Raw genomic sequence first — 24224 nt, 5'->3', positions numbered from 1 at the left:
TATTCGGGAGTCCCGGGCGTTGGCGTAGCATCGCGCCTCCTTCTCTCCGCAAAGGTCAGCAGGATCTGGAAATACCACAAAAGTCTCTGGGTGCAGCTCTACAATCTCAGTACCAGCACGCTGCTTCTCGCCAAAGCTGAGGTGGACAGAAAGGTGGGGAAAGGCCTCTGCAGGTTTGGCGAGGACATGGCGGGAGGAGAGAGGAAGTTAAGCGAGCCCGTGAATAAAGAGAAGAAACGATCTGGAAGTTAAAGTGTTTATTGATGTGTTTAAACTTTGTACATTCCCCACAGACCACACTAAGGAGTTTGCAGGTAAATCTGTGCATAGTGGGAAGAGACACGGAAGGGGAAAGAAAAGAAAAAAAAAAGTCACAGGAAAAATAGAAAAAATACACCACAGGTTACCAGAACCTCCAGATTTAAAAAAGCCGTGAGCATTAACACCAACTATACAAGCATTACAAAGACATCATGGTGAGTGGAACAACACCCCTTTTGTTCTTCTCGGGGCCTATGCATCCAATTTCCCTTAAAGCAGGCAGTATCCCTTTCCCAACTCGGCCCTCTCTTTCCTCCCCAGTTAAAGCGAACTCCACGTTCGCCAGCTCCCAAGGTACTGATTATTGCAGTGATTTGTCATTTCTGGGCCAACACCCAAAGCCGTGCCTACGGCCCAACACCACCGAAAGAGATGCAAAGGCTCAAAGATCTGCGTCTCTTCACTACTTACCACGTTGGCGAGGCAGGAGAGCTGGGGAAAATTAGAAAGTAGTAGCAAGAGGGGGCGGTTAATGCCAGGTGAGTACTGAAGGAAACCGGTTCAGAACAGAGGATTTAAATTCAATACCAGGAACTTCCAACTCTAGAGCAGAACTGAATCTGGAAGGGGAATGTGCAGACCCCAGTATGCACAAACCATGTTCTAACATTCCACTAGAATAACTATAAACAGAGATGCTAGAAGCCTTTTAACTCCTTGCCTCCAGGGAGTCTTGATTCCTAGAGCCCAAACTGCTAAGCAGCAGGGTGCACACCACTGGCATATGAGGATGGGGTTTTTTTCTCTTTTTTTTTTTCTTTTATTCTTTTTTCTTTTCTTTTTTTCTCATTATAAGGATTTTTGTTAGTTACCATTTCCAATTGCTTCCTTGTTTATGCTGTCACAGTTCCTATCCCTAAATTAATCTCTTTGCAACTCCCAGTGAAATTCACTTAAAAAAAAAAAAAGGAAAAAGAATACTGCTTTATATATAAAAGCCAAAATGACTGAAGAGCCACAACTGTCTCCTTTTTACAAGGCGGGCTGGTACAAATGACCCTCAATATACAGGTGGTCTATCAGAAATAAAAATCAACATTTCCCATTTTATATATATAGAGCTTGTATCAGACAACAGTACAACGGAACTGGTATTTTTCAGATTATTTAAAAAAAAAGAAAACTACATCTCAGTCAAATATCTGCAATAGATCCATTTTTCCCATTTAAGGAGATTTATATATCATATTGTTATATTATCATTTCTTCACCCATTTAAAAGAATGGAAATTGCAACTCTACAGTAGTAATTATAGTCTTAATGATCCAGGAGTTCTGAATGTAAGATGAAGTCCTCTCGAAGCAACTGTTGGTCAGTAGTTGATCCAAAACGCTGGACCCCTTTGGCCCTCCGCCCTGCTCCTTTCCCGGTCAGGGCTGTTGTATCTTCATCTCTTTTATATCTGCATCTGCTCCAGGTATTTGTAGGTGGGGTTCTCGTAGCCATGGTTTTGCATCTTGCTCAGATGCCGCTCTTCTGGGGTAAGCATCGGGTCAACCTTTAGAAACACCACATGGTTACTGGTCAAAGGAGGAACTTGCAGGTCTTATCTCACAGTAACAAGAGCCGACAGACAAATGCTGGATAAATACCGTGGCAAGCGGGGGAAAAAAGGAAAGCCACAAAAACTGATTTGCTTAGAGTTCCTCGTTCAGGTGCTAATGCCTCCTGCCTGCCCTGGCCTTTTTGGGGACGCTCTCCACAGATCTCTAATTAAAGTTAGCTAATGGTACAAATTTAGGACCCGCTTCTCTCATTAAAGAGGTTGTTACAATTTCACGCATGGGTTGGGCAAAGGGGATAAGCAGCTTTCTCCAGACTCCATTAAGTCATCGTTTGAAACGTGCGTGTTGGGAGCAGGAGGAAGGAGGAGGAACTGCTTCTCAGCATTCAGCCAACCGCGCTGGCTTAATAGCTGTTCCATTAGTCGGGAGGACAAATTGCCATAGATTGACTGACTGACTCCCCTGCTAAAGATACCACCTGAAAAGCTCATTTACTGCTAAATCCTGTCCTGAGCCAGACAGGGAGGCCTAACTGAATTCCTTGTGAGGAGTGAACACAGCTGTGAGGTGACAGGTCCCAGCATGGCACGCCGATGACTGAAAACTGCATGCCAATGAAGAAGCCATGAAGATGTCAGCACCTACAGAGTTAAATCCCATCTAGCTCGGAGTAGAGCTACTAACGCTTGGCAGCTACCGCCATCTTTCCCCCCTACACACAACATGTGATTCGACGCTGACTATTTTCATCCTCTGTTATGGAGCAGGAGTTGTTTCTCACCTCCACAATTCCATGGCTGATGGTCCCATACTGCCTCTTCCTCAGCATCACCAAGCTGATGACTATAACAGTAGCTATGGCAACTGCAATCACCAACAGACCAATAAGGGCGCTGCTGCTGAAGCTGAAGTCATCACGAAGGGAGTTCTCATTATCCTGGAGGGAAGAAAACAACGGAGAGGGTAGAGGAAGAGCCATGAGGGAGATGCACTGCTAAACGCAAACCTAAAAGGCGGCCACCAATATCTTCAACCATCTGTGGTGTCAAGACTACACTAGACACCATAAATATTTCACCTCTTATCCTTCTGGTGAAATATTTAAACACAAAATTGTTTCCCCGCTTAGGCATTCTGGACAGGCACTGACCCACACCTCCTCTTCCCATTCCACAACACACTTCTGCAACAGAAGAGTCAGGTTAGCATTGACGTGCGTTCACCGTTCACACCTTTAAGCAGAAACTCTGTACTGCGTTACACCCTGCATCACCTCCCAGAGCAGGGTCAAGGCACCGAACCCCTGTAATTCAGTAACACAGAGGAACCAAAATCCAGCTTTTTAGAAATTTGCTGAGCACTCAGCTAGACTCGGTAGCCACATACATACCGGCTCGTCCACCAGCCCACCGACACGCTCCGCATTGAAAATCATTTCCTTCACATCAAGGGTTTCATCAATTACCTGGAAACAGCCACAAAAGCATTTTATGAAAGGAGCAGTACAAAACAGGTGGGAGAAGAAATATGAAGAAACCTTTCATGAATACTAGCAAAGGCTCAGAACCATCTACCATCTTTCCCCTGCTCTCCACAACGCAGGATATTCTCCAACTTTCAAAGCCACCTGAGCTAGTACTGCAATCGTGCAGGTGTCCAGACTACCTCAGACTAAAGACCCAAATGCAAAACTAGGCACTTGCCTTGGACACAGCATTTCTGTCGTGTCAGATCTAACCTGTGGCTTTAAAACAATTCTGAAAGGAAATTCTCAAAAGTTGACTTTTTTTTTTTTTAAACCCAGGGAACTGAGGCAAGTTGGCTGCCACTATAACCTAATGAATTCTTTACACCGTAGATAGAGCTAACACCTACTGGGTCGCTCACCTTCAGAAGGCAGCAAGGCCTTTCTTGCCATGAAAAATAGGTGAGAAGCCAGACGGAACACACCAGTATTCGGTGTAGTGAGACAGCAAGCTACCTAGCTAAAATAAAGGCGTATCAAAGGGTCTCTGCTTGGGAAAGCAGTTACTAAAACAGACAGTTCTCCAGCTCAGACTGCCAAAGATCTAGATCTCTCTCCTTCCCTCACCCTCCCACCCTTCTGATGTTAATCAGTATTAAGAGCCTACAACAGTCAGAAAACTGACTCCCCCACACCATATGGATAACGAATACACTGACGTTCTGTAAGCAGAAAGGAGACGTGGAAATAAGCCCCTGCTATTCATTAGTATCCACAGCAGGCTTTGCTTCACAAAATAAAAGGTGGAGGGCTCACCACATTTTCATCCACTTTGTTCTTGCTGTTAATCACTTTTTCTTCAGCACCGATCAGCCCATCCAACTCGGTCATGCCAGAACCTGCACCAAAAGAGCAAGGCAGGGGCCGTTAGTCAGCCCCCAGTGACGTTTCGGAAGGGTTACCTACTCTCTGTAGAGCTGCCATGGCTAGCGTGTTTAACCGCATGGACCGCTGATTATTAATCTGTCTTCATGCTGTTGTGTCAGAAGGGGAGCTCATAAGCTAAGCTACAGTGACAAGTGATGGGGGGGGTCTGTTAATGAGGGGAAATGAGGTGGCAATGAGAAGAGCAGACAAGACTCACCAAAAACAGGCTGAAGTGTAAATCCAGAAATACCATACTGTTAAATGCTGCTGTTAGAGAAGGTCCAAGGCAACACGTAACACAAATTGTGAGGGCGCAGTTCCTTTCTGCAAGTGTCACCCCAGGCCGCCACCACCCCACCACGACCCCCATAAGCCGAGAGCCGGCGCGCAGGGAACGCTTTCAACCGCACCGTCAGCATCACCCACTCTTTAGAAATCCAGCACATCAGCAAGCGCCTCGGGAATGAGAATTTCAAGGTCACCCAGCACGGCTCTGTAACGAGCTGCTGCCCCGTATCTGGCACGAACCCAGAAACAATAAATCCCAGGGCAAGGGAGGAGCAAAGAACTGCACTAGCCTTTGTACCAGAACATCACTCACCCATTTCTAGGCTGAAACTAGCATAGGCTCAAGAGAAGAATATCAATTAACAGAAGGCAGCTGCTCTGCATAAACCGTTTTGATCTGAAGTGTTTATAAATAGATCAGATCAATAAGAGAAGAGCCTGATGCAAGATACTCAGGCCTAACGTAGCGTAACAAGTCAGGAGAACACCAGTTGTCCATTATCAGTAGGGACAACGTCATGTCCTTCACAACACCCATGTCTCCCTAACGCAAAAGCAGGAGGACAGCAAAGCCTCAAACCTACAACGGGGTCTCTCCAACAAGGATCACGAGGTGGGGGAAACATTACTACAGCACTTAACACTTTGCCGGTGATTGCACACACCTCTCCACAAGCTGCTGAGCTTGCAGGTTGCCTAAGACACTGTGTCAACTGCTGCGGAAATTGGCAGCGTGTTCTCCGATGAGATGCAAGGAAAGGCTAGTTGGCTCCAAGGCAAGTTTTCACAGTGACAAGCTTTTACTGCCTGAAAATGCCAAGGAAAGTAACGTTTCACTCTAACTCCTCCCAAAAGAAGCATCTCGGGTTTTCGTGCAGCCCCTTTTCCTGCACGGTTCTTCAGAGACAGTAATCAGATTCCAAGCACGGCCAAGACTGCCAGTCTGACTTCTCACGGCTGTCGAAGCAGGTCACGTTATTGTGAAAGTCAATGACTGGGATTTTCTGGAGAGACTAGCCACAAATAGATTTTAGAGAACTCCTGTGTCAGCTTTTGGCCTATAGCTGCTTTATTCAATTCTCAGGAGCCAGCGTAGCACAGTCTCCAGGGCTGGGAGTTCAGCTGCTGCACTGAGCTTTGCTATTTGTCACAGAGTGCTGTACCAAATAACAGACCCACGCTATGGAGCTCAGAGGCACAATTTAGATTATATACTTCCCAGGGAACAAAACCATACACATGCACAAAAAACCGGCCAAAACTCCCTAGCAGCCCTCGTGAAATCCAGTGAAAAGGGAAGGGAGAGAAGGAGCAAGTGCAGGTTACAATCTTTGTCCCCAAGTCATCAGAAACTCTTCCATTTACCTAAATGGGGAGAGAACCAGCCTATATTTATCATCTTTAAGTCAACAAAGCAGCTGTCAAAAAAAAAACCCTAAAGAAAAAAAAACAAACCACAAACTAAAGGCTGTCCCAATTCTTTCCAGAGCAGTCAGTACACTGAATTAGCTGTACACTGTTCCACAAGAGGGATGAAGGTGACTTATATTTGTAGAGAAACGCTGATAATGGGAACAGTTTCAAGCTATCTGGCCTTCGCCATGTTACAAAACTATCTGTGTCCATATTAAATGGTTATTAGCAAAATCCTTTGTGCTCGTTTAAGATTCTGAAAAATATATCTGGAACCAAAGGCAGATTAAAACGCTGGGTTTACTCCCCACACACAGCACATGTACCACTGCTCTGCAAGAGCATTTTAAGAATTAGACTTCTGTTTCTACTTCAGGAACTAGGTATGTGGTAGCAGATCAGCCAGGCCTGATCTTTACCTGAGATTGTATCGCTCACAGAGGATTTAATTTGATGCCAGTGTTTCTATGCTGCTCTTAAAGCCCAGACAGCCCCTTTTTAGCCAGGCACTGAGTTACTGCAGAATTAATAATGAACTAAAGGAGAAATGGATAATCACACAGGACTTTGCCAGTACAGAGAGATGCTACGTGTGAAAAGGTGACGCCAAGGAGACCACAAACACAGAGAAGGAATCTCCTAATTCATCCATCCCAGACCAGCTGCACTCTGCAATACGTGTGAGGACATTTACTATGTCTACGGCAGCACTCTCGTTCCTAGTTCAGTGCTGTCATCAGGTGGTAAGGACAGATTCCCCAGCAGGCAAAAGAGCCTCTAGACTATTTCCCATCAGCACTGCACGGTTTATTTGAGACATGACAAACATGAGTGCGCATGGAGGGATGCAAAGTACTGCATGGTTGCAGAGAGACTGCTAGGCCCACGTTTCTTGAGGGCAAAGAAGCTACTCCGTGCACTCTGAGACACCTTGTGAGCCCATCAGGAGGAACGTACACAATCAATTAGATGCTCAGACTAGCTCGTTTCTTTAACACTAGGCCTAAACAAGCAAAATCGGAAGTTACTGATCTAAATGAGAGCAGGGAAATGAAAATAAAGGTGAGTATGAAACTAAAATGAAGCTATCAAACACACTGAGAAGGTAGGAGGAGAGTGATCGAAAGCACTGTGAGGGAGCAGCTTAGAACCAACCTTTTTTCATTGGATGGTACAAATCCGGCTGAGGATCTAGCAGGAGGGAAAACAAAAACAAAAATAGCAGAGAAAGGAGATTAAGAGAGAAAGGAAAAAAGGTTTGCGCATGATTTCTGACTCAGACCCTGGGAAAAGCTTTTAGTCTACAGCTTTCTTTAAGCTCAGGACTCTGTTCAAGCATTTTTAAAATAAATAAACACACACACACCAGCTGTCAACACTCGATGATACAAAAGTATAGATATATATTTAAAAAAAATAAAGAGAATTCCTGAAGCCCTTCAGCAGGTCATGGCACAAAGACTTAACATGACGTGAGAGCGTTTTGGTTAAAGACTGAAAATTAATTCCAGAGTCAAGCCACACTGTAAAAATTTAACACTCCTGCAAAATGGAAAGAGATAAAACAATTTTGCAAAGAGAAGAATCGGAAAAAAATTTGCTCAGTGCAAATTACTAGCGGCACTGCCTCTTCCCAACGGACAGAGTCGGAGGGGTGCTGCTGGGGCCACTGCTTTACTCTTAAATCACCTAAAGGGATGGAGCTTCCTGTGCCACCGAGCTAAGAAAAAGCACCTACGTTCTGTAAAGCCAGTGAACCCCATTTTCAGTTCCACCTACCTTCACTTTCAGGCAAGGCTGGGAAGGTTTTCACCTGGAACGGACGGAAAGGTTTGCCCTCCAGGGGAATTTCTTCGCTCTCCTCAGAGCTCACTCTGACATCCACCTGGGATTCAGAAATGGAGGATGTGAACTGATCCATGTCCGCACGTTGCTCCTGAAGCAGCTCATCTGAAAGGAATAAGAGGCAATATTACACAAACTGCGTGAAGCCTGGCAGGAACAGAAAGGGGCAGATGGTTTGAACCTAGCTGAGGCAGGGCTGCAGGGGAACACTGTTCAGGGCTGCCAGGTTATCTTATCTTGCCTGCTCTGAAGTCTCATCTGGAATCCTCAGTAAAGCCGTTGGCTAGAAATACATACAAATAAGGGCCAAGAGGTTTGAAGTGGCAAGAGGTTATGGTAAGATGGGATTAAACTCCTAGAAAGTAGGAAAGCATCTGCTTATTTTTATGGATCTCCTTCATCTCCCTTTGAGAGACAGCTTTGATATTCTGAATGTTGCATTTTTTTGAACGGACAGTGAAAGTTCTTAGGAACAAGCTATTCTGACTGGTTGTGTTGCAAAACCCAGAGAGTATCCGTCCTGTGCTACGTAAGCCTAAGCCCAAGTGCTTGCTGTTGAGGGCATCCCCCTCAAAGGAGTTTTTTGGAGCCCACTTCACCCGATATAAAAGCTTGTGGTCTGACACGGTGGCACAGGAGCTGGCACAGAGACACTCACCAATCTCATCCTGGATTTCTTCAGCCACATATGGCACCTTGTAGAGCAGAGACAAGCTTTGATTCATTCGCTCCTCAATCACATGGAGATGTGTCATCACCTGCAAACGTACAAGAGTGTGTTGGAGTTGGCAAAGACTGTCAGTCACTTGACTGGTACCGGCTCTTCACTTGTTTAATAAAATATCTACCACTGGTGGATCTGCAATGACAGACAACAGGATGGGACACAGGTCCACCTACTCCACTTCTCTGACTGATGCTCTCTAACACATCGCGCTTCACTGGAACTGGCCATTTGTACATGGTGCTCTTGGTGTTTTGGGAAAGGTTGGGGGTGAGAGAGAGGATTCATCTGACTCCTGCTGTAACCAGCTCTCCACTGGAAACACTGAAGCTGGTATTTCCCATATGCCAGACACAGTCATAATTCATCTCCCACAGCAGCTACAAGCAAGTGCTTTATTAAATGGATTATCATTCCTGACTACTAGAAAAGATACACACAAAGGGAGCAGACAATATTATTTATCAACTTTGGTTTCAGAATAAAGGTGCCTTTCAGACCAACGGTGGCATTACATTTGTCTTACATGCACTACACCCACTCGCTGGCAACAGCGTTCTCCCTTCCTTTGAGAAATAAATCTCCACGCAACCTCAAATCACTCTTCCCCAGCGTATTAAATTCACTGGTGAAGTCAAGCCTGACCTGAAGAGGGTGCTGCGTAATCAGGGATCACACAGACCCAGAAAAAAAACGTTTACATGGACGGCCAAATGTTTAAAAAAAGCTAAGGAGCTGCGCGGATCCGTTTTACAGTCTGACATGTACGCGACCTTTAAGAGCAAGGATGAAAGCAATTTAATTTTACATGTGGCATCTTGTCAATCAAGGGAATCGATTGAGGAGCTTAAAGTGCATCTGAAAAGTAAAGCGAATGGAAATTGAACTGTACCACCCACATCCCTCGCATGTCGATTTGTTGACACTGCAGCCTTCAGAATGAATTAAGGACTGTTTAGGTTTTAGCGTAAGAATACGATTCACGAACTCCCTCTTGGGCTTTGGCAGCATCAGAACAAAGGGTCAGGGTGGACAGTGCTTGATAATGCTAAGCTGTCTCTGAAAACGCCATCGCATATTCCGCACTGCAAGCCAACCATCAGCTTGTAAATACCACAATCTCTTTCTGAGGATGCGCAGCTTAAGAGGAATCATAGAAGCAGCGGCAGACAACCCAAGAGCCACCACTAGCACCCAGAAACAACACGAAACCTGTGGGACCAGGCACCTCCAAGCGTGAGGTTCGCTTCTAGAAAATCCCTGCAATGCTGTGCTACACCTCACTACACCTCACCAGAGGTGACAAAGAGACTCCAGTCCCTGCCTTACTCTTAAACCATGATATTTCCATCTGCTGGTTCTACAGCCAAGTAATAAAGCAATTTTTTCCCAGTAAACTGGGGCTGGTAAAACACAGATTATCCTCCTACAGCTGCAACTGGACAGTCAGTTCTCTGAAGCTGTGAAAGGACGTACCCTTATGAACAGACCTTTCAGTGTTAACAGGCCATTCTTAATTGGAATCTTTCAGTACATCTTTCACCATTTTAAAAGTGGGTTGTAAAAACAAGTATCAGGATATAATTCTAAAGATTTGTGGAATATCTACAACTACTCTTACAAGTACAACGGCCAGGTTCGTCATCTGCTTCAAGCAGCCTATTCACATACAGTACCCAGCAAAAGGAAAAGGGCTTTCTGGCTGTTCAGGAGTAAAATATATTGCAACGGCACAAAAACGACTTATCAAAACAGGCTTTCTCATAACGTTAACAACAATGATCAAGTTCTTGGCAAGGGTTATGTATTACACTTCAGAAACAAGGCAGTAGCTCTGCACAAAAGAATTCCCACAAACCCAAACCACAGGCATCGTGAAGAACAAGCCTACTGAAATGAACACAGACACGAGGTCTTGGAAGAAGTGAGGAAGTCTGACCAAGTCCCCAGCAAATAATTTCATGGGTGCTTGACAAAAGGAAACACAAAAATGATACCGAACTAGGTCTAAACCCCTAGACTTGTTATTGTGACCAACAATAATTCATAATTCAAACCAGAGTTCCAATATTTAATAACAAGTCATGGACCAAGGAGAATCGTACAGACAGTGTATCTGGTGACAGGCCACATGCACACGGAACGGGAGATCTCTGCACAAGTACGAGAAGTTACTACAGTACCCAGAAAATCAGCATGAGGACTCGACGCATGGCTTCTAGAGTCTCTGACAGCCAGGGCCAGATAACAATGCCTCCCTTGATAGAAACATTCTCCTACCTGAGATTTCATCTGTGCAGCCTTTTCTGGGTCGACTGCCAGGACGTGCTGGTAATGGCGGATGGTGTGCAGACGGTCCTTGTTCTCAGCACGAACATAGCGCTTCAGAGCTTGCAGGATGCGGTGGGGCTGCAGGATTTGAGGAGGGGAAGAGCTCAAATCCATTTGATTCAAATAAAATTCTCAGCTGAAATGCAGCACTTCAGATGTGAGTCTGCTTTGCTACTGGACAGATCAATCACCTGGATATTTTCTTTTTAAATTAAGTCTGTCTGACTCGGAACACTATGTCTTATGAACACTAAACAAAGCTGAGGGTTTTTTAACCAGGCAGAAAGTAAAGTGAGTCAATTAGGAGACCCACTGCTAAGTCCGCAGCACAAACTGCCATGATGGAGAAAGCTTTACTGGGAATCTCTTCCTGGTTTCTGCCCGACAAGTCACAGGCAGTCTTCTCACCAAGCCATTCCCACCTTCCACCCTACCCAGCGCTACCCTGTTGTCAAAATTTGTTACAAAGACACTCACCCGTGGCGGGTCAGCCTGCAGGGCAGCCAGGTAGTTCTCCAGAGCAATCCGACGGCGATCGTTCAACATGGCTTCCACACGAGCCAGGTGAGTTTCCACAAGCTGCTGCTTCTCACTTGCTGCCTCTTTCTCCAGCGATTTCACCATTGCCTGGAAGTGCTAGAAGAAAGAAAGGAACCTGCATGAAATGCGCTGTATGTATCAGAGTCACCTATTCTCACTGACATAACTCCTTAGGACAAATGGAGACAGTCACACTGCACGTCCCAGGCATTCAGAGGAGGAGAGAAGGGCACTGAGAAACGTGGATGAAGATTTCATCTTTGCAAATTCAATAGTGACAATCTGCCTTCCAAACCTCCTTCAAAGGTCTGAAGAGGGCACATGACCTTGCAAATTAAGATCATGTTGAAGATAGGAGATCCAGACTGTACTGAACGAATGGCACAGTATTAACTCTTTCCCTCAACCCTGCAATATGGAAGTAGGGTAGATCCTTTCAGCCTAGAGACATTGAATTTGTAAGTTTACAGAGGTATCGCATAGGGGATTTTTCATCAGTGTGCCTTCAGATCAAATCTCTTTATATTCTATTAGAAAGGTCATAACCCACATCTCCAAACGAGCCAGCAAAGTCCATTAAGCGTTGTTATGTTTCAACAGAGATGATGGAAAAGTCTTTTCGACTTAAAGTGGCTTACGTTAAAAAATGTAGAGAGAAAACTGTGTTCCAGGATAAAATGGGTTTAAAAGCTGGAGTCAGTCACTTAGTTGTATATTAGCTTCATATAGTTGTCATTGCCAGAAGAGTCTGCCCCTAACAATCCCATACGGAGAATATCCCTGATTAACTTCACAGTCTAACTGAACTCTCCTCATAAGGCAGAAGATTGGCATTTTGGCAGCAAACCAGCTTTATGTGCTGTCTAAGTGGTTTTCACTAAGTCTGCCTGAACAGGAAATGTGCGTCCAGAGAGTCGGGGCCAATCTGAACTGGGCTGTGAGGCAGCTGGTTAGTGCAAAACAGGCCAAAGGTCTGAAGTTACAATTTGGCTCTGCTGCTGCTACGCTTGAGGGGTGAGGCAGCTCCCTTCTACGGGGTCTAGGAAAGGACCTGGCACAGTATCGGATCATCTCCAGCTTTAAGAACAAAGCACGCGACTGAATCAAATCTCCTCTAAAAAGCAGCTGTTGACAGAACAGGAAAGCTGTTCTTCCATCTCAGTCGTCTTTTGGCTTTGAATATTACAATCTCTCACTTAGTTTATGGAGAAGACGAAGGCCAAACACAGGTAACTTCAGGTCCTTCAACTCTTACCTGAATGAGGGTCTGCCTTTCTGCCTTGGGGAGATTTACAGCTTGGTGTTCTGCTTCCTCCCATTCCTTTTTCACCTGGACAAGGAAAGGACAGAACACATCAACAAGACACAAATTTACATCTGATCTTTGTGAGCTAATTTGCCTTCACAGGCGGCTCTTTGCACAGCCCAGCTAGGTTTTGAAGGCACAAAAGAGCTGCTGTGGGGTTTAAACCTAGCACGTAAGCCAAATGAGCAGCAAGCCAAACATCTCCAGTGATTCCTCTCTCCCAGCATCTGAAGAAATTAAAATCTAACTGCCACAGTGTGGTCACGTTGCAAGAGACACGCAGAAGGTTGGCGACTGGAAAGGAAGTCAGTTCATCATCAATTTGTCCAGAAAAACACGGGCACAGCACAAATGACTGAAGCTCACCCGGTCCATGCGGTTGTGGTGTCTGACCTCCAGCTGCTCCTTCGCCTTCTGGAAGCGGGCGTGCTCGTTGTCATCAGCTGGGGTTTCAAAATAGACATCCACATCATCAGTTGGCACTGCAAAGAGAAAAGTAAGGATAAGCGGAGGTTCGCAAACCTGTGATCCTGGTTGCAAAGGACAGGTAGGGAGAGGAATCTCCGCACCTGCATAATTAACAATCTGGCAGACTGAGTTTACTGAACCGCCACCTACCAGGAGTCCATTTTGGTATCTTTACGCTGCCAATTTACTGCACAACATCAGTTAGTTACATCATCCCAACAACACAGTAATGCACTGCGGCAACCAGCACCTGTTCGGTCTTCTCATTAGTTCTGAGATGAGCATTATTCAGCTCCAGCAACAGAATGACTTGGATTGCAGAATAAAGAACTTGTTTTCTCTTCCCTTTCACATTGGCTTTGGATAGTTTAAATGACATTTTGTGCATTAGCTGTTCGCTGACAAGCTGGCTCCAGACATCATTAATATGATTAGGGAGCTTGACAATAAATCTGCACAAAACACTACCCAGTATTTTACACTTCAAACCTACCTTCCCTACCGGATGCATCATGCAGGACTAACAGGCAATGATATTAGACAAGACAGCAACAGAAGGAGGCTCAGTGTGACAAATTGACTTGTCCAATAAACTGGACATTTGTATCTTTAAGACACTCAAATTCGACAAGGGGAGAAACAGAACTTCAGAACTGGCAATTGCAAGCATCTGCAAAATCCACAACAGGGGCTCTGTACTCCATATACTGCAGCTCAGGAGACACTGAATCAAGTTTCTGTGCTACAGTTTTAAAAACTACACATCCCAGAACCCTTTCTGAAAGGATCTATGCCAAACACGATGCGCTCCGTTGTTGCCCTTCAGCAGAGGGAGGGCAGAAAGGGAAAGTTAAGGCAACCTTTCAATCCCATTAGTTATTTGGGTGGAAAAAACCTCCAACACGTCATTGAAAAAGAGCATGCTTCAGAAAAAAATTTACCTGGCACTTTGGCATGGATACAGGATTAGAGTTTAGCATGCACCTGAATCCACGAACCTTTACTGTAACTAGGGAAGGAGGAGTGAAGAAGGGGAAAGGATTACGGCATGAAATAATGGCAACATACAACACAGGCATTATCGCTGCGTGCAAGGGACAACGTCACATCAGTACTGTATTCTGGGCCTGCTCATGGCATTTCTGAACCAGGCTTGGACACAGAGAACTCTCTTTCCAGCCCCAAATCCCTCTGTAACAGGACAAACTTTTGTACAAAAAGCTCCTGACATCCGCATCTTTTATTTCACCACTTCAGTTAGATCAGCCCAATCTAAAGCACTTGCATGAAGCCCATTTTGTAAACAGGATTACGGCTGTATAGTCAGACTGCCAAGCCCCAGATAACACAAAAAGCCTTTCAAAAGGCTTTAATGGTAGCTGAAGTGGAAGTGCTGGAGTTCAACAATAAGATTAATAAGGAGGTTAAAATGTTTTCGGTAGTTTTATCATCTGACATAAAAGCCAGGTGAAACTGGTGCCAAAAATTTCAGGCTCTCAGAAATGCAGGGATTGAGTTAAGATTCGTATTTCAAACCAAAGTGAAGGTGGGAATCTGAATTCTATACTACTACTCTGATATTTTCCCAAAATACAATAGCAAGAAAACACCTACTACCAGGAGAACAGCGAGTAGCAGCCTGGTTTTCAGGACCGACTGGTGAAACATATGCACAGTAACACGACTGGGGAAAGCGAGTGCTTCCTTCCACATATTTGGAAAAAAAGCCAATTACGCGAACAAGCAAGCTATGTGTTTTCACAAGAGGTTAGAGACAGCCCCTGGTCCCTGCTGTAGATCTGGAAGATGACAACTAAGCCCTTAGCAAGAGCTGCAAGGCAACGGTGAGCACAGACAGCATACGCCGAGAGCCGCTTTCCCCAGGAAAGTTCACCCTAAAGACCTAGAGAAGCGGAGACAAGAGGAGACTGCTGCAAAAGGACAGACAGAACTGCTGCAGACACCAGAACCAAAAGGATGAGCTACAGACGTATCCTCTCTTGACCTAGGCAAGGAGGAGGAGACACCAAACGCCAGACAGACAGTGGCTAGCTGCAAAAGGGCCAGTGGGAGGCAGGACTTACTCATCTTTTTACACACAGCCATACAATACTCCTCTGACTCAAAATTGTTCCTGTTGCCTCCGCAGCCTCCATATATAAAGCGAACGCATTTTCTCTTGTTAGAGTCGAAGTACCAACGAGGCATCACAGCCCGGCAGGGCCCTGTCATCGCCTCCTGGGAGCAGACAGCTGTGTGGAGACGGGTTAGAACATGAGCTAGTGAGGAGCACAGGCCTTGCCGAGCGACTTACACAACGCAGCAGTGGCTCTAGGTCACACCTTCTTTTGGGGCACCAGCACTGACCTCAGCATCGCTACTTCACTGACCAAAGGGCTTTTGTCAGTTGGTTTTTTTTGGTTTTTTTTTTGGGGGGGGGGGGGGGGGGGGGAGATTTTTAACATCGCAAAAGCATCCATCGCAAGGCTTGCCAGCGCTATTTGGGGAAGCGCCTGCACGTGGTGCTTTGGGGCGAACACGTAGCAGCAGCAGTTGTCTCAATATGGAGCTCTCATCTGTGAAAGTGATTTCTCCTTAGCTAGAGGCTGAAACACCAAGGATCTATTTTGCTGATGCCACAGCACTATGCCTCGGGTGTCCCAGTGGTAGAGCCTCCACTGTATAAAACCAACACGATGGAAAGAAAACCCATTAGGGCTGCTTAAAGCATTCCAAGATGTCCTGTTCCGCTGCACTCTGCCTGGATAGACACTTCACATCTTAAAGGTGAGATATAAGAGGAAGTGAAAAGGCAGGCTAAGCAAAAAAGAACGTGAATGCCATGGCAATCACAGCTGCTAGGTTTTTAAGTTTTGAAACATCTACACACTAAACACTGAAACTCCAGGTAGCCATGGCACGTGGACTGCTTCACAATAAGCGGGCAATATAAGCAGCTGGGTTATTTTGAGGCAAGAGAACAGATACAGTCTGTGAGTTAGCAACTGTTCACGGTACTACAGGGAAAAACCAGACTGTGTACCCCCCAAAACAGACACCCCAATCATATTGTTCCAATTCTGTTTCAACACCTGCAGATCTGTAACAGTCCTGTACATATATGAGCTAAGCCTTGTTTCAGCAAGTAAAATTATCTGCAGCATGCTGGCATTTTACCAAAAAGATGCAAGAACTGCTGGCAATGATTCAGTGATCTGTAGCTAATTGAATTTCAGTCCCTCTCCCCTCCTCCTTCCTCTGCAGACACTTCCACATGCAAAGTATAGGACCTCATATAACGCTGAGGCACCACACAATCAGCAGATGCCCTCTGCAATGGCACCTAGCACTTAACGAAAGCTACCGCAAGCACAGTCTTATTACTACTGCAGTAAGTATATATTACCCATATAATAAAAGTGGGCCAATTGCGTTGGCTGACTTTGTTTCAGGAAAGAGAAGGGTTTATGCAAAGGCTGTTAAGGCAGCGCTATGTATCTTCCTCACCCTTAAGTGGCCAGATGGCACCTTTATGCCACCTCTGCAGAGCACAGCCCATCACTTCTAGCTTCCTTTTCGTAAACTGGTATAAAACACCAAAAGCAAGGTAATCACCCCAAACTACGATTTTAAATTCTTAGTGCACCCCAAAAGCCTTTAAGGTTTTTCAAAATTAGCCCACGCGGGTATGGTTTTCTGACTCCACACTGCACCTTCACGAAGGTGCTCGTTCAATGTGCCAAACACTGGGCTTTCTGCCAGCAGAACTGCTGTTTATCTGGAAACATATGGCAAATGCTCCAGAGAGTTAATTTCAACACTTGAAACATAAGCATCATCAGCTTTCCTCTGTTTGCCAACTTATCTGGCAAATAAAACTTCCAAGTGGCATTTATTGACTTGATCAAAAACCCATCACCAACCGACAGCCAACAAGAATACTCTCAAGGAAGCAAGAGGCCTGTGGGCTAGAATGTGTCTTACATTTCATATCGCTGCTGACTTCTTTTTCAGAAACAGCCTTCTCGTTGCTAGGCTCTGTGGGGGTCTCTTCATTGTAATCGTCAACTTTGTAGCTATCATAATAGTAATCACGGTCTTCCACCACGTCCTCCTCCTCTTCCCCTTCATCTTCTTCATCCTCATCTTCCTCCACAGCTGTTCCTGTGAAGTCTTCTACACCTGCCTCTGTAGGGAACTCACTGAAGGGATACAGTTCAGTTAGGGGGTAAAGTTAAGGCTAACCACTTTGCAGTCAACCTTTGATGTACCAGAATAATGATTCTCTAGTGTTTCTAGAACAGATGACAAGAGATGAAAAATAAATGTACCAACTATTGATCAACTGCAGCAACGGGACCTCCCTCATTACAGAGACACCTCCTATTGCAGGCAGAGCTCCTCTGTGCCTCTGGCTTAGAAGGGGCTGCCTTGCATTCTCCCATCAGCTTCTTTTCAGTAAGTGAAAGTCCACCACTGGGGGAGGGACCTACTGGAGCAATCACAGTCTTTCTGACTGACTAAGGATGAAGGGAGGGGAGCTGTTTAGCTCCTCCAGCTACAGGAGCACTGCAAAGTCATTTGTCCTTCTGAGAGGCTTTTTCAGGCTCAGGACACTCCTCTGGGAAATTCAAAAGCACAGAAATTCTCCTCTCAGTCCCCACCACAAGGGAGTCACTGCATGAAATATTCACAAACAGCAACTTCACATACAGAGCTGTTAACATCTATGCCAGTAAGAAGCCTACCTTTTATAAACGTCGTAGTCTTCATCCTCGTCTTCATCCTCTTCCTCTTTGGACAGAGCCTCATCCACAACCTTTGTCTGAGGACAACATACATATTCTGTTCCATGGAACTGGTCTACTCCGCAGGGCAGCAGCATGCCGTAACTGTGCAGGATCATCCCTTCTGTCAGACAGGCCTGAAAGAGGAGCCCATTCACGTCAGTTTAGCACCATGCTCTTGCTTTATCCAAAGCTAGACTTACCATCGATCCCAAGAATGTGGCCAAGGGTCTAAATTTTACAGCAAAAGACAACAGCGACATATAACCTAAGTCTCAACATCAAAGGAAAATGGGTTTGAAACTTGTAGCTTAAGCAAAATCCCCAGAAAAGTCCCAGACTCAAGAACCATGCAGTGCTTCCTGGTGTTAAGGTATCAAATGCCTCACAGCCCCTAACAACTGCTGATTTGTCAGCAGCAAAGTTCAGAAAAAATAACTAGACATTTGGTGCCAACTCAAGGGAGAAAGCATTTGAAAGAAACAGAACTGTTGTTTGCTCTTCTGGGCTGGTCACTTCATTAAACTTTGTCTATTAAACTTTATATTGGAGTAAGTGAATAATCGCTTAAATGGACTTTGTGTCGAGATTATTTTAACATGCTGTAGATGAAAATCAATCAGATAAATCAAGAAAAAGCCAAATGCAAACTGCGATTAGACATTATGTCTATACACTTCTCTTAAGCTAAGGCAATACGTGGCTTTGTGGCACCCCAGAAAAGAATGAAGTAAGAAAGGCTTTATTATGTGCATCAGAACCCTTTTGTGCTTTGCTTTGTTACAGCACGGATGTAAAATGAGCCAACTATTTCTGGAAAAGTTCTCCAAATATGCTGAAAGCAAGGGATTTTTAAGTTTGCTAGACATTAACAAGTTTATCCTCAATTAAAAGGCAAATTTTCTCTAGCACAGCTTTATTTAGATGGGTTCTGGCTCCTGGGTTTTCAAAGAAATAGGAAGTTTAATTGGTGCATCCTGAACCTCATCTTTACTAGCACCATCACAACTTGTGTTGCTGTTTCCACAAAATGGAAAACATGTACATTTTGTCATGATTTTGTTTTTATTACCCCCAGTTCAAAAGGGTGTGCAGAGAATTTGCAACATTTTTGCTATGCAGATTAAAAAAACCACAGGAAAACCCATGGGCTAGATTCATTCTGAGAAACTAATCCATCTCTTCTGTAAAACCTCCACTAATCAGTCACAACGAAACTCATAGATTGTCCCCAAGCAAGCACTCCTAACCAAATCCCTGGCAGCAGCAGGTACATTAACACAAAATGTGTGAGAAAAATAGGAAACATCTTATGATCACTGTAGCTCTCTACCCTGGAAAGAAGGATGGGCCATTGTTAAAGCAATATCCTAGAGACTTGATTTCAATTCCTAGCTCTGTCCTGAGTATCATCTTGGGCAAGCTACTCAGGACAACTTTTCATGAGTGAAGAATAACTCAGCTAGCTACACAGGTTTTTTTAAGACACTTGAGTACTTTTAAGTTGAGTTTTTCATTGCTCTCCACCTCAGTCCATAGACCACGACACGGGAATAACAGACCCCAGAGATAAACGCTGTTATGCTTCAGTACTACAAGCACCCAAATGGACAAATCCAGAATAAATATTCCTGCCTCAGCAGCTCCATTACCTCTTTTGCCACAGTGTGCCAATGCTGATGGCTTTTACACACATCCATCCGCTCCTTGTGGAAGAACCGGCACTTCTCTGGAACCAGCAGGACATCGCTTACAAACTCACCCACTGAAAAACAAGAAACATCCACTGTTCACACGTGTCCAACTCCCAACAGACAACAAAGCCAGTATCAGAACTCCCCCAAAGTATAGTTCGTTGCAAGTGCCTTAAAGGTTTGGTACATTCTTAGCAGAGACAGGCCAGATCAACAGCTACCTCTGCAGATTCACAGAAAAACAGACCCTCAGAGACTCCAAGGTGAAAACAGAAGTAGGGGCTGATTGCTGAAACATTATGTGAACCCTAAGGCCGCAGCGAAGGCAAAGTTTACAGTGCAAGTTAATAAATAGTTGTTCATGGAACGGACAAGACTAACTGAAGAGATTTCACAGGAATCTTTGGAAAGATTGCATCTGCACACGGAAGTTTTCAAACCACTTAATCACCCATTTCTAAATGAGCTGCATCCTACCAAAGCTAGTTCATGATGTCTGGTGCTCTAACAGCCTGGAAATTTTTATATGCCACGAGTGTTATCTATGTTTTCAGTATCTGGGTATCTGAGCAAGTCTTGTTTGTTTTTGTTTTGTTTTGTTTCCAGATGGTTTAATTTAGGATCAACTGCAGCACATTCCCTGACTCGGACAGTCCTAACCAAAACACAGAGGGCTGGAAAAATAAAAACTATACAACCCAAAAAAACAGAGTAGAAACAGAGTCAGCAAAAACACCGCATTCCAACATTTAGATAACTACAACCTCACCAGCATGATGAAATTTTGGCACAACCTTAAAACCAGACTTTTGCTTTTGAGGAAGGTGGGAGGGAGAGACATAATCAAGTCTGCTCTACAAACTCTGTATTAGCTGGACTTAAAAGCTATTTAGCCTGAATTTCCACCACAACTCACTTTGGCACCAACAACACATCAAATAAGTATCAGAACTACACAAACATTACTTTCTGTTCTTAGCCCAGAAGTCCTAATAAGCACTGCCACTGGAATCTGAAAGGTGAAATTTCCTCAACGTTGAGATTTTTCTTCCTTTCCTACAGATTTAAATGCCACATCCAGTAATTTTAAAATAAGGAGATATCTAGATAATCTGAAAAAAACAGACAAAGACCTTCAGCTCGAGTGTTTCAAAGCAACATACCTCCCACACCTGACTAGCAGCTTTAGGAATCCTTTGTTAAAATCAGAGAAAAGTTCTTTTAAGTCGAAGGCCTTTTCTCATGGTCTCCAGGGACCAGTTGTCCAAACAACCTTCAACATTACGATTTCAAAATAAATTCTAATATTTTGCATGACTAATTTTTTTTGCAGCCCCTTAGTACTGATACCCAAGGCTCATGGACACTTCTCCGGTGCGCTATACACAAGTCAAGTAGAGTTTAGGGACAGATTATCTGATGACAACTGCAAGATAATGAAATCAACTAGCATTCATAAATCCTTTTAAATGAGTTAAATTTTCAACTAAAAGACACAACAGAGAAATGCTATTTTCCCCATTTTCTCCTCTCAAAACAGGCCAGTCACAATTTTGAGTTAATATTCCTCCTTCGCTCTCAGGAGAGGTTTGTTAAAAAGTATAAGAAAGCTAAAACTGACCAAGTGTTAAAATCAAGAGACTGATTCTGGGGCTTGAAGGCAGAAGACTCAAACTGATCCAATACAGTAATCAGTAACAAAACCCAGCAATTAAACAGCTATTCTGAAAAACACTGAATCTTAGCACCTTCGGGTAAGACAGTGCAAGGTTCTCTCAATTCACCCAGGAACTGGAAAACCCTTACAGCCTACAAATTAATGGGCACCTTCCCCACTCGTGGCCACTGCTATCAGAAAAGAAAAATCCCCTCTTTTTTTCAGATCAGAGCAGGCCTAAGAGGTGTTTCCATGCCACCTAACAGCCTAGCCAGAACTGTCAGCAGTTTGTCTTTTCGCACCTCGCCAGGCTCAGCCCTGCTCCCATCATCCTATTGTTACCTTTATTCTACAGTTCAGTGAGAGTGCTAATGGGTTCTCCTCTCCTCCCCTCTCCACCTTTGAAATACAAAAGACCTTGCATTGGTGGGGGGAGGCAGGAGAAGGTTAAACATGGTATGACAGCAAGATCCTACCTCAAGATAGCCTGTGCATTAACTTACCAAGGAAGACAGAAGCACGAATAGGAACAAAAAAACCCCACAGGTTCGACTATAAACAAAAAGTCATAGGCACCCCAGAGAAACACATCATCCATTTACAACAAGCAATTTGTGGACTGATAAAGACAACGAGAATATTTCATACTCATATGGACTACTGATTGCAACTCAGATCTGAAACCCAAAGCTGCTTTGCAGGCTGGGCTGTGCAAGTCAGGAACACTGTGAAAGATGCTAATTAAAAACTTTAACAGATACTTTAATGCTTATCAAATTTTATGGCACTGTCACTAAAATCAGTTTATTTTTCATCTGGAGAACAGGCCTGGGGGAGGATTATTTCTAAAAAGAGATGACTCTGTATAAATCCAGAGATCATGCTTTCATCCTTATTTCCAAGAGAAGTTCTCAGTATAATCAGCTGGGGCTGGTTGCTTCTCAAACCTACACTTCCACATCTACAAAAAGATGCATCTTTCTCCCAGGATGTATCCACAGCAAATTTCATTTTTTTGTGAAGTGCTTTATGATCGTCTAGCAGGAGGTGTTACATACAGAACAGCACCCATAGAGTTCTGCAGATTTGCTGGTGTTCTCCTATGTCAAAACACAGGCTAACCTCAGACACCGCTGCAAATTATGAAAACTCGTTCCCACCGAATGCTCCCCGCAATCAAGATTTTCCAGGATCTCACAGGACTTCTTTCAAAACAAGTCTTTTCTAGTGGATAACTGCAAAGAGATTCAGCCAGCTGAGACTAAGCTTAGCACTAAGAACACATGCAGTGCAGCACAGCATCAGGCACAACGCGCAGGTCAAAAGTCACAAGGTAAACAAGCTAAACACGTTGCCTGATTCAAGTGGGCGGATAGATTCTGGAAAGCACCATGAAATCCATCACAGTTTCTCTCACACTCTTTCACACTTCAAAGTGGGGACATGGGATACAGCTGCAAGAAGCAGGGCCTCTTTGAAACAGCAAAGTTTAAATATAGTCATTGAAATAGAATAGAGATCTCTTGCCAAGACCAAAGCAGGAAGTCTGAGCACACTGAGCATTTAAGTCTCCAAGGCAACAAAATATTAAAGCTCCACAAAAATAGGATCAGAGTATTAAATCCCAATGTCTTTGTGATACTCAAATACAATAGCCTTCAGGTTTTTATGGCAGTTGCAGAGAGAATGGGGATTTCTTTTTCACGCCAGGCACCATTATTCCACCACAGCTGTTATCAAGCTGTCGATCTGCTCGAGAAAGGCAGAGTTCCATCTTGTGGAAACAAAACGTTCAAGTGCAAGTTGGATGCGGAAATGAAACCTGGTATGAGAGAAGCCTTAGAAACTCAGTTGCTCTCTCTGTAAGAAACCACAAGAACGCACCAACACATCACACCACGCACTCACCCAGGCACTTGTAGGGCACGACAATGTGAGTGTGGTCCTTGCACTGCTTCTTCCCCCTCTTGCACCAGCTGTCGATGCTGACAGGTTGATTGGCTTCCACAACGTTCGTGATCTGAAGCTCTGGATACATCTGTTTAACGAGACACAGAGAGAGGTTTCTCTCCAGAAAGGCCAAAGAACGTGCAAAGTGGCTCCTCAACAGAAGTAGCGAGGCTGATTCTCTACCCAAAACCAAGTTCAAATTTGCACACGGACACACATTCTCTTCTGGATCAAGCTTACAACAGCTGAAGACATAAAAAAGCCCCCAGGTGTCCGTCACACGGGGCTTGGGAGATGGAATGTGTCATCACTTCTTTGTGGCAGGAGAAAGCCACGTCAGGGGTAAGAGCCTTCATCGGCGTGAAGCTGAGGTGTGTGGCTTTGCGTAGTAGTGGAGAACTATTTATTTGTTCTACTCTGTCTGGTGCAGGATGATACCCTCTGGAAGAGGGCAATCACAGGGTTTAGTAACATCTTCAGACTCTCTCGTCATGTGTCGAGCTAATATGCACCTACCTCCTCAGGTTTCCTGATGCCTGCGACATTTATGATGTATTAATATGATCCCTACGTCCTGCTCAAGTTCTCAAGTCCAGACGCTGACTTATATTTAGGCTTCTACTACATGAAAGCAAATGTAGCCCCAGTTATATCAGCTTCGTAAAACAGTTTTTAAAGTTTTTCAGTCCAGACACAGTGCATTCTATCACTTTCCCATTTAAAAAAAAAACCCAAACATTCTCTGCAGTATTTTATGTGCCTGTCATCTCAGAGAAGCAATTAAACACACTTATCAAGGCCAACACACTGCAGTATATCTGGAGCACACTGAAAGATTACATCTTTTACAGCGAAGCACAAAGAATCTAAAAAAACTGTCAACATTTCGATGAAAATATTTTTCTAATATTCTGGCTGATTGGAACATGTCACCAAGAACAACACAGCCACATTCTAATGACAATAGGTGACAGGTTCCAGTTTGCACAACATGGAGCAGAT

At 44.4% G+C, this 24224-nt stretch overlaps 1 protein-coding gene across 5 annotated transcripts in view; it reads right to left on the bottom strand.

The window, feature by feature from the left end:
• Positions 1–242: 242 nt before the first annotated feature.
• The window catches only part of APLP2 (amyloid beta precursor like protein 2), a 47782-nt gene continuing 23800 nt past the window's right edge, over positions 243–24224 (bottom strand). Inside the window, exons 3-18 of one of the 5 annotated variants that reach the window (XM_074849034.1) lie at positions 23181–23310; positions 19574–19686; positions 17883–18058; positions 17119–17336; positions 15219–15386; positions 13033–13148; positions 12616–12690; positions 11298–11456; positions 10770–10898; positions 8424–8523; positions 7700–7870; positions 7076–7111; positions 4109–4191; positions 3218–3292; positions 2609–2764; positions 243–1820 (exon numbers count right to left, since the gene is read on the bottom strand). In XM_074849034.1, coding sequence (XP_074705135.1) covers positions 1719–1820; positions 2609–2764; positions 3218–3292; positions 4109–4191; positions 7076–7111; positions 7700–7870; positions 8424–8523; positions 10770–10898; positions 11298–11456; positions 12616–12690; positions 13033–13148; positions 15219–15386; positions 17119–17336; positions 17883–18058; positions 19574–19686; positions 23181–23310 — 2007 coding nt within the window. In that variant the 3' untranslated portion in view covers positions 243–1718. The remainder of the gene's footprint in view (positions 1821–2608; positions 2765–3217; positions 3293–4108; positions 4192–7075; positions 7112–7699; positions 7871–8423; positions 8524–10769; positions 10899–11297; positions 11457–12615; positions 12691–13032; positions 13149–15218; positions 15387–17118; positions 17337–17882; positions 18059–19573; positions 19687–23180; positions 23311–24224) is intronic. The other 4 variants (XM_074849035.1, XM_074849036.1, XM_074849037.1 and 1 more) reach the window with 4 other exon arrangements.

This window comes from Strix aluco, chromosome 23, assembly GCF_031877795.1.
Source record: "Strix aluco isolate bStrAlu1 chromosome 23, bStrAlu1.hap1, whole genome shotgun sequence".
NCBI lineage: Eukaryota > Metazoa > Chordata > Aves > Strigiformes > Strigidae > Strix > Strix aluco.
The sequence above is the reverse complement of the archived record's forward strand: the minus strand, read 5'-3'. Positions and strand labels throughout refer to the sequence as shown.